We start from the raw sequence: 18,262 nt of genomic DNA, 5'->3' as shown, positions 1-18,262 counted from the left end.
CTGGTGGCACAGCTAGCGCTGCGATTCAGTGCCCTAGACCACTGCGCCACCCGGGAGGCCCCAAAAATTATTATTTCAAGTCTACCGTCGCCGTGCTACTACTATCCACATAAACATTAGATCTGGGAATGTTTGGAACAGACTCGTTAGAACATGACGCTGGTTAATTCAATGGTAAGGAATGTGTATTACATTTACATTTAAGTCATTTAGCAGACGCTCTTATCCAGAGCGACTTACAAATTGGTGCATTCACCTTATGTGTATGTGTGTGTGCATGAGTTAGGAGACAGAACATATACAGCTTCTAAAGGTTAAAGTGCTGAAGGAATATGAATCATGTTCACTATGAGTGGACACAGAGACACTAAGTACTGGGATGATGAGAAAACGCTACAGAGAACATTACCATAAACACATCAATAGACTTGACAGATTTACATTAGTTAGCCATCAGTAATTTCTTCAAAAAGTAGCTAAAGACACAAGGGTGAAGGACAGGAGGGTGAATGACATGAGAAGGACAGGGGGGAGGACAGGTAATAGGATAGATAGAAGGGCATGGGGCAGGACAGGAGGAGTACAGGTAGAAGGACAAGTGGGAGGACAGGGGGAAAGGACAAGTGGAAGGATAGTTAGAAGCTCAGGGAGAAGAACAGGGGGAAAGGACAGGTGAAAGGATAGGTAAAAGGACAGGTGGGAGGATAGGGGGAAAGGACAAGTGGAAGGATAGGTAGAAGGACATGGAGAAAGACAGGGGAAAAGGATAGGTAGAAGTCCCAGGAGAAGGACTTCCCCTGTCCCCCAGGAGGGGGGACAGGGGTAAGGACAGGTGGCAGGATAGGTAAAAGGACAGGTAGAAGGACAGGGTTAAAGGATATGTGGAAGGATAGGGAGAAGGACAGGGGGGAAAAGGATAGGTAGAAGGACAGGGGGAAAGACAGGTGAAAGACAGGTGTGGGTGTACGGTGCTATACCTGTTGTGCTCTTTAGATAGCATGGTGAAAGGTGGTTTGTGAAGCAGCAGCAGAGAATTGAAAAGTGTCTACTGTGTATTGTAGCGTCTTCCTCTGGATAGGGAGATAAATCTACAGCTGTCTCAAGGTTAACCTGCAACAACAAACAGGCACAGACAAGTTAGAAATAACATGAAAATCTCCCTTTGCATAAGAGGTTTTTAACCTCAAGGGACTTATCTGGTTCGACAATTTCTTTCTTTTTTTATTTAACCTTAATTTAAACTTCTTATGGCTGAGATCCCGTTAACGGGATCGACTTGACAACAGCCAGTGAAAGTGCAGGGCGCCAAATTCTAACAACAGAAATCTCATAATTAGAATTCCTCAAACATACAAGTATTTTACACCATTTTAAAGATAAACTTGTTGTTAATCTAGCCACAGTGTCCGATTTCAAAAAGGCTTTCGACGAAAGCATACCATGCGATTATGTTAGGTCAGTACCTAGTCACAGAAAACCACAGTCATTTTTCCAGCCAAAGAGAGGAGTCACAAAAAGCAGAAATAGAGATAAAATGAATCACTAACCTTTGATGATCTTCATCAGATGACACTCATAGGACTTCATGTTACACAATACATGTATGTTTTGTTCGATAAAGTTCATATTTATATCTAAAAAACGTAGTTTACATTGGCGCGTTATGTTCAGTAATGTTTTGCCTCCAAAGCATCCGGTGACTTTGCAGAGAGCCACATCAATTTACAGAAATACTCATAATAAACATTGATAAAAGATACAAGTGTTACACATGGAACTTCAGATAAACTGCTCCTTAATGCAACCGCTGTGTCAGATTTCAAAAAAACTTTACGGAAAAAGCACACCATGCTATAATCTGAGTACAGCGCTCAGAGCCCAAACAAGCCATACAGATATCCGCCATGTCGTGGAGTCAACAGAAGTCAGAAATAGTATTATAAATATTCACTTACCTTTGATGATCTTCATCAGAATGCACTCCCAGGAATCCCAGTTCCACAATAAATGTTTGCTTTGTTCGATAACGTCCATAATTTATGTCCAAATACCTCCTTTTTGTTTGCGCGTTTAGTTCCAAAATCCAAATTGATGATGCGCAGGTCAGACGAAAAGCCCAAAAATTCCATTACAGTTCGTAGAATCATGTCAAACGATGTATATAATCAATCTTTAGGACGTTTTTTAACATAAATCTTCAATAATGTTTCAACCGGAGAATTCCTTTGTCTTCAGAAATGCGATGGAACGCAGCTAACTCTCACGGGAGCACGCGTGATCAACTCAAGCCAAACACCTGACATTAAAGAGCTCTCCTTCCCTCATTCTTTACAGTAGAAGCATCAAACAAGGTTCTAAAGACTGTTGACATCTAGTGGACGCCTTGGGATGTGCAATATGACCCCAAAGACACTGTATATTGGATAGGCAAACCTACAAACCTCAGATTTCCCACTTCCTGGTTGGATTTTTTCTCAGGTTTTTGTCTGCCATATTTTAGAAACTTCAGAGTGTTTTCTATCCAAATCTACTAATAATATGCATATCTTAGCTTCTGGGACTGAGTAGCAGGCAGTTTACTCTGGGCACCTTATTCATCCAAGCTACTCAATACTGCCCCCAGCCATAAGAAGTTAACTAGGCAAGTTAGATAAAGGTTAGGTAAAATTGAAAATCATGGCAACAGTGTGACTTGTCTCGACAGAAAATTTTCCCTGACTGAAGACATAGTTTCATACTAAAATAACAACACATCAAAACATGAGCATGAAGAGAAGTGAGTTGTCATCATGACAGGATGGGTAAACGTTCTTAATGTCTTCCCAGAGTTATCATAGGCCTAAAAGATCACTCAGGATGAACTATATATAGTCCTCAGATAATACAAGAAAAAAATTAACATTTGAGAAAAAATTTGGAAGTTGGTTTGAGCTGTCCCACAAGTACTGTCAACTCATCGCACTGCATCGGTGCATCCTAATGTAACTCCACATTTTGCAAAGCTGGTTCAAACTAGATCAATTCCTTCCTACAAGGTAAGCTAAATGTTACCTCTGGCATGCGTGACATGCATTGAACCACCACAGCCCTGGTGCTGCAATCTGTAGGGTTAAACCAGCCAGGTACAGAGCCCATTGTGCAAGAGGATGAGGTATTGTGAGGGTGTGTTTATGTGTGTGTTTTATCCACAGGGCGAGCGGGTTTAGGGTCATGACATATTGTGTGGATGAAGGGCGGGTGGGTGGCAGGCGGGTTGCATAAAGGTGAAAACAATACCTTTAAAAAATCCATAAATGTATCATTCTTGTGGAATTTATATCTACAGGCTACATGAAAGTTTTGATGTAATTATTTTAGGCTATCTGGCATTAGTGCATACACTTTAAGGCCTATAACTGTACGCCAAATAGCCTACCCGCCAATCGTTTTAGGGAATGGGCAGAAAAAGTTAATGTCTATCTGCGGAGACAAAAAGGGCAATGTGGACTGACTGTTGGTCTACCCTCTCACATAGCTTTAATATTAACTCCTGCAGAATCGAATGATACACCTAATGTAGGCAAAATTTGGACTTTGGAACAGGAGTGGAGAAATATGATTTATTGCTTTCAGCATCTTCAGAGAATGCAAATGTGCAGTTAAGGGACCGTCTGTAGAAGTGCTGTCTTTATCAGCATCATTCAAGCTGATATTACTTCTAGAGTACAGGCCTCGGTGTAACGCTCATTCCTTTGACGATAAACGCGAATCCGACCATCACCCCTGGTGAAACAAAACCGCGACCCGTCAGTGAAGAGCACTTTTTGCCAGTCCTGTCTGGTCCAGCGACGGTGGGTTTGTGCCCACAGGCAACGCTGTTGCCGGTGATATCTGGTGAGGACCTCCCTTACAACAGGCCTACAAGCCCTCAGTCCAGCCTCTCTCAGCCTATTGCGGACAGTCTGAGCACTGATGGAGGGATTGTGCCTTCCTGGTGTAACTCGGGCAGTTGTTGTTGCCATCCTGTACCTGTCCCGCAGGTGTGATGTTTGGATGTACCGATCCTGTGTAGGTGTTGTTACACGTGGTCTGCCACTGCGAGGACGATCAGCTGCCCGTCCTGTCTCTCTGTTGCGCTGTCTTAGGCGTCTCACAGTACGGATATTGCAATTTATTGCCCTGGCCACATTTGCAGTCCTCATGCCTCCTTGCAGCATGCCTATGGCACGTTCACGCAGATGAGCAGGGACCCTGGGCATCTTTCTTTCGGTGTTTTTCAGAGTCAGTAGAAAGGACTCTTTAGTGTCCTAAGTTTTCATAACTGTGACCTTAATTGCCTACCGTCTGTAAGCTGTTAGTGTCTTAACGACCGTTCCACAGGTGCATGTTCATTAATTGTTTATGGTTCATTGAACACGCATGGGAAACAGTGTTTAAACCCTTTACAATGAAGATCTGTGAAGTTATTTGGATTTTTATGAATTATCTTTGAAAGACAGGATCCTGAAAAAGGGACGTTTCTTTTTTTGCTGAGTTTATATGTAGCAGAAAAGCTGTAAATCACTAAAACAGATACAGTATGTGTCCTCTGAAGAAGGGGGTGGTGGATGGGTTAATAATAAATAAGTAGAATAATACAAAAATATATACAGTACCAGTCAAAAGTTTGGACACATCTTCTCATTCAAGTGTTTTTCTTAATTTGTACTATTTTCTACATTGTAGAATGATAGTGAAGACATCAAAACTATAAAATAACAAATATGGAATCATGTAATAACCCAAAAAGTGTTAAACAAATCCAAATATATTTTATATTTGAGAATCTTCAAAGTTGCCACCCTTTGCCTTGATGACAGCTTTGCACACTCTTGGCATTCTCTCAACCAGCTTCACCTGAAATGCTTTTCCAACAGTTTTTTTTCCAACAGTTCCCACAATTGCTGAGCACTTGTTGGCTGCTTTTCCTTCACTCTGCGGTCCAACTCATCCAAAACCATCTCAATTAGGTTGAGGTCGGGTGATTGTGGAGGCCATGTCATCTGATGCAGCACTCCAACACTCTCCTTCTTGGTCAAATAGCCCTTACATAACCTGGAGGTGTGTTGGGTCATTGTCCTGTTGAAAAACAAATGATAGTCCCACTAAGCACAAACCATATGGGATGGCGTATCGCTGCAGAATACTGTGGTAGCCATGCTGGTTAAGTGTGCCTTGAATTCTAAATAAATCACAGACGGTGTCACCAGCAAAGCACCCCACACCATCACACCTCCTCCTCCATGCTTCACGGCGGAAACCACACATGCGGAGATAATCCGCTCACCTACTCTGCGTCTCTCAAAGACACAGCGGTTGGAACCAAAAATCTCAAACTTGGACTCATCAGACCAAAGGACAGATTTCCACCGTTCTAATGTCCATTGCTCGTGTTTCTTGGCCCAAGCAAGTCTTTTCTTCTTATTTGTCTCCTTTAGACCAATAAGTCCATGCCCATCATGAAACGAGAGATAACGGTGAACCTCTTATTTATAAGCTATCTGTAACCTGTAATAAATTGCTTGTTTTCCCGATTCATATGTTCAAAACCCAAGCCCTCCCTTACGTCTACTATAACGGAGGCTGGTTCAACAGCAACGCCTGTCTTTTTTATCCCGGAGATTTTATGACATCATTACATTTATTTACTGTTGTTTAAAAAAAATATATATGATTGCTTGTTTTTCACGCTTACAATGCAACTTCTAGAGATGTGTGAATATGATCTGATCTGTAAAATGGTTCCAAATATATTCATAAAACACAGGCCTATTTGGCAGCAATATAACGGTGAGTGAACATTCTCCCTTTCTCTTTATATTGGACATTGGTCCAGCTACTGTGAAAAGCCGCCATAGTCTGCGTTGTTTTAATAGTATATGCTCATAGGGAGAAATGATGGTGCCTGTAAGTGTGACATAGCCTATTTAAAACAAGTTGTTTTGATAAGAATTTGATTAGAAATATTTGTTCTCTTTTTAGGCCTTATCAATAATTAATTTAATCTTGCTTATTGACAATGTTTGGCATGTCCCTGCTCAGCCATTATGTAATGTACAGTAGACCTAGCCCCTACGTGAGTGTGAATGCTATTGAAGCCATGCAATTGCTTAGAACAATTTGGACTGCTAATGGATTCGTTTTTTTGCAAATATAGGTGTACATTTTGTTATTTTGTTTCTGTAAGCCATTTAACAAACTATAACGGACTAACATTGGAGTTGGAGTTGATTCCAAGGCAATACATTAAAAAAACTGCTTGAAGCATCCACATATTTCGCCATGGAGCACTGATTGGCCAGCGAGGGTCCAAGCCTCGACACACCCACAACTTGTTTATTCATCAAAACCGAGCCCTTTCACGCCAAGGCCAACAAGTGCGCCTATAATTGTAATAGTAAAAATAGCAAAAATATTCCGCTCCGGCCTTTACCACGAGCCAGTCCTCCCCAATTAAGGTGCCACCAACCTCCTGTGGTTAGAAACTTTCTCAATGGGCACAAACTGGATGAATCAATGTTGTTTCCACGTCATTTCAGCAAAAAGTTAGTTTTTCCTTCTAATGACATTGAATCAAAATGGGAAACTAATTGGATTTACCAAAAAGTCATCGACGTAAAATAATTTAGAGAATTTGGGTATTTCTTTCTCATCCAACTTTTTACCTAAATCCAAAGAAATGATTCAATATTGTATTGATTTCACTTGAACTCACATAGACGTTGAATTGACGTTGACTATGCCCAGTGGGTTCAGTTACCTACAGTTACCAACATCCAACTTCTTCTGTAGTGTTTTGTCAACAATCCATTACAATGAATTAAGCATGTCGATGAGTTTGTGCCGGAGTAGACCTGGGTTGGAAGAGGGTTTTTGGTCATCAGGCGATACGAAAGTTCAATTAACAGAACAAAAGACGCTCTCATCTCAGAGTAATTGTTCTCAACTCAAGGTTTTTTCATTATGTGAGAGCAAATAACTGAAATGAAGACCTTAAGACATTATTAAGTGTTGAATACAATGAGATACTGTATCAGTCTACTTTGATAGGCATTACTGTACAAACAAGCTTTGTGACCACGGATCCATAGCTCTGCCTCCCCAGTAGACTCCAGTAATACAATACCATACTAAAAGCCAATCCGACATTCTCACATTCTCTTTTGGTGTTAATAAGAAACGCAAAAATACATTAGTCATGAGGAATGGTGAGATTACGTCGCTAAAAAAGCTGCTTGGTGGTTAGTTGAAAAGCTTTTGGCTTAGTTTATTATCCCTGAAAAAGAGAACGGAACGACCATACACCACAGTACTGTGAACTCATACACCAAAGAATTCAAAAGGGTTCAAGTACTATTTTAAATCTTCCACAAACTTTGAGCGTTTGCATTAGCTCGTCTGGAGTGCCAAGTGCACAGGGTTTGCACTTTTGGGACGTTTCTATTAGTTCCATTGCGACAGGGAGAGCTCAATCAACAATAATAATAATAATAGATTCAACTTTTATAGAGCTTTTCATTAAAGACAGAATCTCAAAGCGCTTGTTAAGCTAAATAAACAACCAGAAGTCATGTAAAAAAATATATATAGGCTACAACAGTAGCTAGATCAGATAGATCCAAGTCAGCTTGAGTACTTCTTGAAGCCTCTGGATGGTGTTAAGCTTCTTGAGAGGATCTTTTGATTGTGTTTCAGATTATTTTGTGCCCAATGTAAATTAATGGTAAATAATGTAATTTTAGAGTCACTTTTATTGTAAATAAGAATATAATATGTTTCTTAACACTTGAAGCCTCTTGAGAGGATCTGGAAGCTCATAGCCATATGGTCAGAGGAGGTAGTGGACAGGTCTGTATGCCCACGGGCAGGCAATCAAGCACAGCTTACATTTTGAAATGATTTCAAGTATGATTTGAACCCAGATCTGGACCGTACAACACCACAGTATTGTAAATTTGAACTCATAGAGAGGTCTTGTACTGTATAAAACTCGGCTGGACCAGTTGCTCTCTTCAGATCAGAGTTTTCCTGCTGCATTATTGCCCCTCACTCACCGGACATCATACAACTCTGTTTGGAACAAACAGATCATCACTACCCACTAGCTGTTTGGATTTAGTTAGAGGAACAAATATCCCACTGGGCACCCTACGTCATTTCAACGTGGATAATTGGGAAGTATTTGGTTGAGACGTTGATCGATGAGATTACAACCTATGGTACCAGTCAAAAGTTTGGACACACCTACACATTCCAGGGTTTTTCTTTATTTTTACTATTTTCTACATTGTAGAATAATAGTGAAGACATCAAAACTATGAAATAACACATATGGAATCATGGAGTAACCAAAAAAGTGTTAAACAAATCTAAATATATTTTATATTTGAGATTCTTCAAAGTAGCCACCCTTTGCCTTGATGACAGCTTTGCACACTCTTGGCATTCTTTCAACCAGCTTCACCTGGAATGCTTTTCAAAATGTGAACCATTTCATTGGATTTACAGTGAGTTCCAAAACTATTGGGACAGTGAGACATTTTAAAAAAAATTTTTGGTTCTGTAATCCAGCACTTTGCATTTAAAATTAAACAATGACTGAGGTTAAAGTACAGACTGTCAGCTTTCATTTGAGGGTATGTTCATCCATATTGGGTGAACCATTTAGAAATTACAGCACTTTCTGTACATTGTCCCCTCCATTTTAGAGGACCAAAAGTATTGGGAGAAATTAACGTATGTGTATTAAAGTAGTCAAAAGTTTAGTATTTGGTCCCATATTCTTAGCACGCAATGATTACATCAAGCTTGTGACTCTACAAACTTTTTGGATGCATTTGCTGTTTGTTTTGGTTGTGTTTTAGATTATTTTATGCCCAATGTAAATTAATGGTAAATAATGTAATTTTAGAGTCACTTTTATTGTAAATAAGAATATAATATGTTTCTTAACACTTCGACATTAATGTGGATCCTACCATGATTACGGATAGTCCTGAATGAACCATGAATAATGATGATTGAGAACGTTACAAGTGTAACGGATGTGAAATGGCTAGCTAGTTAGCGGGTACGCGCTAGTAGCATTTCAATCAGTTACGTCACTTGCTCTGAAACCAATATGTAGTGTTGCCCCTTGCTCTGCAAGGGCCGTGGCTTTTGTGGAGCGATGGGTAACGACGCTTCGTGGGTGTCAGTTGTTGATGTGTGCAGAGGGTCCCTGGTTCGCGCCCGGGTCGGGGCGAGGGGACGGTTTAAAGTTATACTATTACATTGATGCTGTTGACCCGGATCACTGGTTGCTGCGGAAAAGGAGGAGGTTGAAAGGGGGGTGAGTGTAACGGATGTGAAATGGCTAGCTAGTTAGCGGGTACGCGCTAGTAGCATTTCAATCAGTTACGTCACTTGCTCTGAAACCAATATGTAGTGTTGCCCCTTGCTCTGCAAGGGCCGTGGCTTTTGTGGAGCGATGGGTAACGACGCTTCGTGGGTGTCAGTTGTTGATGTGTGCAGAGGGTCCCTGGTTCGCGCCCGTGTTGGGGCGAGGGGACGGCTTAAAGTTATACTGTTACACAAACACACAAATATCATACCCCCAAAAACTGCTAACCTCCCCTATTGTAAGGGTGAGAGGTTAGCATGTTTTGGTTGTATGATATTTGAGCTTCACAAGCTTGATGTAATCATTGCGTGCTAGGAATATGGGACCAAATACTAAACTTTTGACTACTTTCATACACATACAGCATAAGTGAATTTGTCTCAATACTTTTGGTCTTCTAAAAGGAGGGACTATGTACAAAAAGTGCTGTAATTTCTAAACGGTTCACCCAATATGGATGAAAATAACCTGAAATTAAAGTTGACAGTCTGCACTTTAAACCCATAGTCATTGTATCATTTTAAATCCAAGTGCTGGAATACAGAGCCAGAAGAAGAAAAAAATGTCACTCTCCCAATAATTTTGGAGCTCACTGTAGGTTAAAAGTCAGGTAAAAAAAGAGAAACATTTCCAAAATTCCTTGACATCGATTACTTTTTGCTAATCCAATCAATTGTTCACGTTGATTAAACGTAACCCCATTGCATTTTGAGTCGTTGAAAAGACGTGTAAACAACGTTGATGCAATCAATTTGTGCCCGGTGGGAAAACACTAAATTGTTGTGTATTTGTGAGTAGAAAATATATATATTAAAGCATATCACTAAAACCCTATATATAATAAACACATAACTGCAAAAACACTTGTCTAGAACAATAACTATTGATTAATTATGACTGAAATACAGTCTATTTGGTATACTTATATACATACCTTAATTTTCAATAAGATTCTGACCAATTTCCCTCTTGATTTTACATAGGAACTTCAGTAAACAACAAAGGTGGTGTTCTGCGCTCGAGGAGATGGAGATTCCTACACTTGAGGTGCGCGATCCATCCTTTTGATAGTGCACTTGAAAGGAGGCCTATTTGGAGAAGTTTCCTTTGCATATAATTCTACAGAACAGGACCCGTTCACTTGATGGCACTGAGGGTGAAGGCGGCATAATAACTTTAGTTCAACGTGTGAATTCCGTCCTCGGAGTTGCGACTCAAACTCCACCACCTCAACAGTCAACAGCACATTGGCGATGAAGTGAGAGAGGTCGCGTGAACCAAAGCCGCCCTCCACAGGGACTGACACGTGATTGAAACGTGGAGCTCTCTCCGAAAACCTCCCAACGTAGAAAAACAACGTCTGCTCTGCTGTCAAAACATCATGCTAAAAACTTGGCCAGTGGGTTAATGTAGAGCTAGGCTATTAGCTGAGAACCATTACAGAGTCGGAGATTGGGGTGAGTCTTTCTGCAGGTTGACACAGCCAGCCAGCCCAGGCGGAATCGCTGACTGCAGTGTTCTCTCTGCAGCTAACGGGACATCCCATCCACTGCAGAGGAACATTAGCGCAAGATTTTATCTGTGTGACCTGAACTCCAATTGTGTAATAATGAGAAATTATATAATTATATAAAACCATATAACTTTTCTAGGTTTTGACACGAATACCACCTACCACATCTAGGCCTATTATTTGCATAGAATTACTTCTGCAGGACGCGCTTTTGCTAAGAGAAATACTGAACCATCTAAAGGAGAAAATAAAAGACTTGACATGGAGAAGGTCAGAAGATTAATCCATATTTCAGTTAAAGTTGATCCACCTGAAACGCCCTAGAAATAAATGAATTGAACTGGAAGCATGGGCACCTGTTGGGACATGTGAACTGTGAATGTTCACAAAAGTAAAAACACGTCTAACCATTAAACGAGAGAGATGAGGGAGAGAAAGAGAGAGAGCAGCTGAACAATACATAAATCACACTCAGAGGCTCATATGTAACGGATGTGAAATGGCTAGCTAGTTAGCGGGTACGCGCTAGTAGCATTTCAATCAGTTACGTCACTTGCTCTGAAACCAATATGTAGTGTTGCCCCTTGCTCTGCAAGGGCCGTGGCTTTTGTGGAGCGATGGGTAACGACGCTTCGTGGGTGTCAGTTGTTGATGTGTGCAGAGGGTCCCTGGTTCGCGCCCGTGTTGGGGCGAGGGGACGGCTTAAAGTTATACTGTTACACAAACACACAAATATCATACCCCCAAAAACTGCTAACCTCCCCTATTGTAAGGGTGAGAGGTTAGCATGTTTTGGTTGTATGATATTTGAGCTTCACAAGCTTGATGTAATCATTGCGTGCTAGGAATATGGGACCAAATACTAAACTTTTGACTACTTTCATACACATACAGCATAAGTGAATTTGTCTCAATACTTTTGGTCTTCTAAAAGGAGGGACTATGTACAAAAAGTGCTGTAATTTCTAAACGGTTCAGCCAATATGGATGAAAATAACCTGAAATTAAAGTTGACAGTCTGCACTTTAAACCCATAGTCATTGTATCATTTTAAATCCAAGTGCTGGAATACAGAGCCAGAAGAAGAAAAAAATGTCACTCTCCCAATAATTTTGGAGCTCACTGTAGGTTAAAAGTCAGGTAAAAAAAGAGAAACATTTCCAAAATTCCTTGACATCGATTACTTTTTGCTAATCCAATCAATTGTTCAAGTTGATTAAACGTAACCCCATTGCATTTTGAGTCGTTGAAAAGACGTGTAAACAACGTTGATGCAATCAATTTGTGCCCGGTGGGAAAACACTAAATTGTTGTGTATTTGTGAGTAGAAAATATATATATTAAAGCATATCACTAAAACCCTATATATAATAAACACATAACTGCAAAAACACTTGTCTAGAACAATAACTATTGATTAATTATGACTGAAATACAGTCTATTTGGTATACTTATATACATACCTTAATTTTCAATAAGATTCTGACCAATTTCCCTCTTGATTTTACATAGGAACTTCAGTAAACAACAAAGGTGGTGTTCTGCGCTCGAGGAGATGGAGATTCCTACACTTGAGGTGCGCGATCCATCCTTTTGATAGTGCACTTGAAAGGAGGCCTATTTGGAGAAGTTTCCTTTGCATATAATTCTACAGAACAGGACCCGTTCACTTGATGGCACTGAGGGTGAAGGCGGCATAATAACTTTAGTTCAACGTGTGAATTCCGTCCTCGGAGTTGCGACTCAAACTCCACCACCTCAACAGTCAACAGCACATTGGCGATGAAGTGAGAGAGGTCGCGTGAACCAAAGCCGCCCTCCACAGGGACTGACACGTGATTGAAACGTGGAGCTCTCTCCGAAAACCTCCCAACGTAGAAAAACAACGTCTGCTCTGCTGTCAAAACATCATGCTAAAAACTTGGCCAGTGGGTTAATGTAGAGCTAGGCTATTAGCTGAGAACCATTACAGAGTCGGAGATTGGGGTGAGTCTTTCTGCAGGTTGACACAGCCAGCCAGCCCAGGCGGAATCGCTGACTGCAGTGTTCTCTCTGCAGCTAACGGGACATCCCATCCACTGCAGAGGAACATTAGCGCAAGATTTTATCTGTGTGACCTGAACTCCAATTGTGTAATAATGAGAGATGATATAATTGTATAAAACCATATAACTTTTCTAGGTTTTGACACGAATACCACCTACCACATCTAGGCCTATTATTTGCATAGAATTACTTCTGCAGGACGCGCTTTTGCTAAGAGAAATACTGAACCATCTAAAGGAGAAAATAAAAGACTTGACATGGAGAAGGTCAGAAGATTAATCCATATTTCAGTTAAAGTTGATCCACCTGAAACGCCCTAGAAATAAATGAATTGAACTGGAAGCATGGGCACCTGTTGGGACATGTGAACTGTGAATGTTCACAAAAGTAAAAACACGTCTAACCATTAAACGAGAGAGATGAGGGAGAGAAAGAGAGAGAGCAGCTGAACAATACATAAATCACACTCAGAGGAACATACAACTCCTTGTTTTGACGGAGCACTGATGGCTAAATTCCATATATGTGAATTAACTCATCACTAAAATAAATATTTTCGGAATACACATAGATCAAACTGGGGCTGTGATAAATGTTACACACTTGAGATACTTGAGTGAGCACTGTACTGGTCATGAACACACAGAATGCATGCTATTCCCTATTTAATGCACTAATTACTTAACTATAGTTAATTGGGAATAGGATGCCGTTGAAAAACAGCTTCTATCTCAAGGCCATCAGACTGTTAAACAGCCGTCACTAGCCGGCTTCCACCCCGTTACGCAACCCTGCTGCCCTATATAAGTAGACATGGAATCACTAGTCCCTTTAATAATGTTTACATACTGCTTTACTCATCTCATATGTATATATACTGTATTCTATTCTACTGTATTTTAGTCAATGCCACTCCAACATCGCTCAATCTAATATTTATATATTTCTTAATTCCATTCTTTTACTTTCAGATGTGTGTGTATTGTTGTGAATTCTTAGATACTACTACACTGTTGGAGCTAGAAACACAAGCATTTCACTACACCCGCAATAACATCTGTTAAATGTGTATGTGACCAATAAAATGTGATTTGATTTTGATTTAGTGGTGACCTTCAGGCTGTAATGGAGACTGAGAGGTGGGCCAGACTCAATGTTCAACTCCTGTAGGCTTGTAGGTCAAGTTTACTTACTCATCCCACAAGAGGGAAATGTGTCACACCACTCATTTGAAAACAGACAGCACTTAAGAGAGTGAACTGTGATGAGGACTCAATGTTCATCTGTCTCAGGTCAAGTATCCCAACAAGGGGTACATTCATTTGGCATACTTCACAATTGCACTAAAAACTAGGATCTCAGTCCAGCCAGTACAGTGTGACATAACTAAATCCCCCTGACATGGCAGTATGCTTTTTACTACAGAACAGACACCATAACAAAAGTGAAAAATTGCATATTGATGTTACATTGCTTTTAATATGAATACAATATCTCTACAGGAATTTGAAATCAGACATGATTGCAGATTAAAAATGTCCCAAAAAGTAATTGCCAGGTCAACAAATATTGGCACAAAAACTGATCAGACCTATTAACTTACACAAAACATGACTCAAATAGTATGGACTCGACTTTTAAATATGACTCTTGGCCAAACAGACAGATAAAATATGACTCTTGGCCAAACAGACAGATAAATATGACTCTTGGCCAAACAGACAGTTGAAGAAGAAGAAATGGAATCTTCTAACACCTGCATGTGACCTCCTAGATCCAGACCATGTATTCTGCTCTACCAAGCAAAACAGCAATAACTGCTCATTTGGTCACACTAAATACATGCTTAATCATGTCGACAAGTATCCTGCCTCCATTGTATTGCGTTTTGGAGAAAATGGGGGTCATGTTAGCAGTAACTGCTAAACCAAGGTAAATAAAAGCAATTTTTCTCAGTTCCAAGCAGTTACTGCCCTTTTTTGCTTGGTAGGGCAGTATTGTGTGGGATTATTTAGCATTAGTAAACAAACAGCTTTACAAACAGAAACAGACTCCTCCATCTTCATCAGGCGACTTCATGACGACATCTTATGAACAGCTACTGTGATGGTTCCATGTGCTCTCACTAGAATATTCCTGTGGGGGGAAAAAAACAATATGGCCTGTGGCCAATCAATTGCATTTCAATCAAGACATTACTTAAACTACAAAACTGATCCTAGATCAGCAGAAACTGACCAACTCTGGCTCTGCTCGACATGCCATTAAATACCATAGGCAGCATGTCATGGTGTAATTTGAATCCACAGGATGCTGCCACATGATCTCTTCCCATTTAAGCTGTCCATCATTATAAATATAGCATGTTGCCCACTGGGGATCAGTGTTTTATGCCTATGTCTTGAACATAGTTTCAAATGAGTTCTTTTGACTGCTCAGATATGCACAGAGCAATGTAAAGGTGAAGTTCAGGGAACTATATGAAGCTGTGCACATACCTATGATGTCCACAAGGTGGCAGCACAGTCAAAGAAAACCTAACTAGACAAGACATGCACTTTGCAGATAAGCTCCCAGTCGAGTCCCAAATCCACCCCTAGTTCCTACCTATGCCCACCATGTAGATGTGAAAAAACTTGCAAAGGTATCAGCAACATAATAATATGTCAGGCCTTTCCCTCTGATGGAAAGGCTGGGCAGAGTTTGCATCATTATCTATCCAATAGTTTACGATCCATACAAGTGGCAAAGAGGAAGGAGCTAGAAACTCTATTTGTAAACAGTACCTGGACCGGTTAAACTGGTTATATAACTAAGGTGAGTTCATTTTGAAATCTCTACCAACCCGGGGCACCAAACGATGCAAAAAGGAACTCGCCCCTAATATTGACTCCTGATTGGATGTGGTTCCTCACCCTGAATCTGACTCCAGGCACACTGTGGGGCTGTCTGTAGGGTCTCTGGTGAGAGAGGCTGCCTGTCTGGCCAGTACAGACACCACTCCACCATGCTCATCAGACAGAGAGCCACGACCTGAAATAAACACAAGAAGACAAAGTATCACTAGTATCAAAAGTGGGCCTGATACATTAGCTAGGCCCTGTATTCAATAGAGGGCACAACACAAAACCTCAGATGATGTAAAATAGGGTCTAAGTTTCAACATACCGGCATGTGAATATGAAAAAAAAATTTGGGGGGGGGGGTTGACATGTTTTTAGATCATTTACATTTAAGGTTAAAAAATGACATGTTTACTAAAAAAAATTGTTTTAAAAATTTTTTATGAAATAGTTTGACAACCCTGTTTATAAACGTTTAAATTATATAAATCTCAACCGTTTATCTTTTTCCAGTGTTAAAGACATGTCTCATGGTATGGTGGAGTTACCCCATTGATAGACGCTAACTACCTTTAGTGCCTATGGATCAAGGCGTCTTCTTCCCAGGTGACTTTTGTTAATAAACCTGACGCTCGGTCTAAACGTGAACACGCATCGCTTGCTGTGCGGTTTTTCAAAACATAAAAAGGAACATATCTTTCATATCAGCGAGAAATATATATATTTTTAACTAAAATGTTCAATTACTACACACCTTTATAGGGCTAGTGTTCCCACACGGCCATATCTCCATGTTACGGCATATGCTTACGAGAGACCGACAGAAGAGAGACGATCACCTGTGCTAATGAACTATAGCATGCTCCTGACACGTGTGTGTGTGTAACGGAAGAATGCCACCAGAAACGTGTTGGAATAGAAAAATACAATCGGCTGCAACTGTGATAAAGCCGGTTAAAACAGTAAGTGTGTATTTTGCATTTGAAATTATTTTGACGTGATATGAGAGGGCGTTATGTTTATAGAACAGTATCACTATTGAGAATTGATTCACGTTTAGATGGAGTATTTGGATGTTTTGGCTGCCAGAGCCAGTCTATCTCTGAAAATAACATGAGATCCAAGGTAGACTTCACGAGATGACGTTGCAACGAGCAACTATTGAGATGAATGAGATGCATGACTTCGTTCACAGCGTGGTTGCCAGGGCACCAAAATAGCGGAGAAGTTGAGCCACGCACTCCTAGTTGTGGAAATTGCCACACTATGCTGTTTACCTTCTGCATCTATTTCATGTCGCTGAGTCTACCTTTTAAGGAGTAATGGTTTGCTCGCCTACACATCTTCAGGAGTACATTATTGGGCTATGCAAAATAGGTGTACTTTGTACACAGTTATCTTGAATGTTTTGTTATTCAGGTCCAAAATGTCACTATTAGCAATTCTACAATGGTAAAATATTGAAGATAACTGTGTACTGTGTAACTGTGTAAGGTTTCGCTCAAATCAAAGAGGGGTGCTGTCAAAAAGTGATTGAATTCAAATGGGTTTACCCCCTACCAGAGAACAAACGTGGGCTATAGCTACTATTCATTTTACTTATTGCATTGTCTAATATTTGTAGCTACTGCCATTTCAAGGGGATATTTTCACACTTTTCAAACACCCACGATGATGACGACTGCGTGCGGTTGTCAGTCAAATGTTTGCCTGCTGAATAATAAGATAAATAATGAAAACAACAAGAAATTTGTCTAACTTTACTTACAGCCTAGAATATGTCCCTGTTGGTCCGTGCAGAGAACTCCGACAATGGCTGGACTCTTCATGCTATCAAAACGACATGGATACACATTTCAGGAAAGTTTACACAAAATGTAACGGTTTTGTACGAGTCTCGATCAAATAATCACTTACGTATCATCAAGATGTTGCTCGAGGGTCGACTCCATGATAACAAAAGCCTAAATCGAGTTAACTTGCAGTTAATACATTTGATATTTGTGCAAGAAATTGTTTGTGATTGTCTGCTTCCTGACTTTTCTCGAACTCACGTGATACGCATTCCTACGGAAACTCGCGAAGGCTAAATTACACCAACCGCGATTCCTTCTGTTTTTTTTTCTGTAATGGGAAAGGAGGGGGAGAAATCACACAATGTTAATACATTTCAACAGACATCGGTGGTAAAGCAACGTAAGAACAGTTGTTGTTTTTTTCTTCCAAAAGCAATATATGTACAATGTCAACAATTTACTATCTTTTTGGAAAGGCATCTCCAAACGCATTTTTTCAAATAGCAGCTGTTTAGCTGGTTAAACAAAGGTTAGCCATGTGTTGGTAAAAATTTATGTCCAAGACAAGAAAGCTGCCCAGCAGCATTTCCCCCCCCCCCACTACTGGTAGGCCAGTGAGTGTAATTAGCTACAATGAGTGTAATTTGCTCAAAAGGAATTTAG

The 18,262-nt window shown here is 40.3% G+C and overlaps 2 protein-coding genes across 3 annotated transcripts in view; both read right to left on the bottom strand.

Annotated features, from left to right (window-relative positions):
- Positions 1 to 10,917, bottom strand: part of slc16a4 (solute carrier family 16 member 4) — an 81,246-nt gene extending 70,329 nt beyond the window's left edge. Inside the window, exons 1-2 of the mRNA XM_071373121.1 lie at positions 10,335 to 10,917; positions 978 to 1,110 (exon numbers count right to left, since the gene is read on the bottom strand). Of these exons, the coding sequence (XP_071229222.1) occupies positions 978 to 1,000 (23 nt within the window). The 5' untranslated portion in view covers positions 1,001 to 1,110; positions 10,335 to 10,917. The remainder of the gene's footprint in view (positions 1 to 977; positions 1,111 to 10,334) is intronic.
- A 3,502-nt stretch (positions 10,918 to 14,419) lies between these two features.
- lamtor5 (late endosomal/lysosomal adaptor, MAPK and MTOR activator 5) lies at positions 14,420 to 17,938 on the bottom strand. 2 transcript variants are annotated; one of them, XM_071373119.1, is made up of 4 exons: positions 17,721 to 17,938; positions 17,572 to 17,633; positions 15,876 to 15,993; positions 14,420 to 15,122 (listed from the first exon to the last, which is right to left on the bottom strand). In XM_071373119.1, the coding sequence occupies exons 1-4, from the start codon at positions 17,753 to 17,755 to the stop codon at positions 15,086 to 15,088; spliced, it is 252 nt and encodes an 83-aa protein (XP_071229220.1). In that variant the 5' UTR covers positions 17,756 to 17,938; the 3' UTR covers positions 14,420 to 15,085. The 2 variants fall into 2 exon arrangements, with proteins under 2 accessions (XP_071229220.1, XP_071229219.1); XM_071373118.1 differs by having other exon boundaries at positions 14,420 to 15,096; positions 17,721 to 17,883.
- Between the last annotated feature and the right edge of the window lie 324 nt (positions 17,939 to 18,262).

This window comes from Salvelinus alpinus, chromosome 28 (genome assembly GCF_045679555.1).
Source record: "Salvelinus alpinus chromosome 28, SLU_Salpinus.1, whole genome shotgun sequence".
Taxonomy (NCBI): Eukaryota; Metazoa; Chordata; class Actinopteri; order Salmoniformes; family Salmonidae; genus Salvelinus; species Salvelinus alpinus.
The sequence above is the reverse complement of the archived record's forward strand: the minus strand, read 5'-3'. Positions and strand labels throughout refer to the sequence as shown.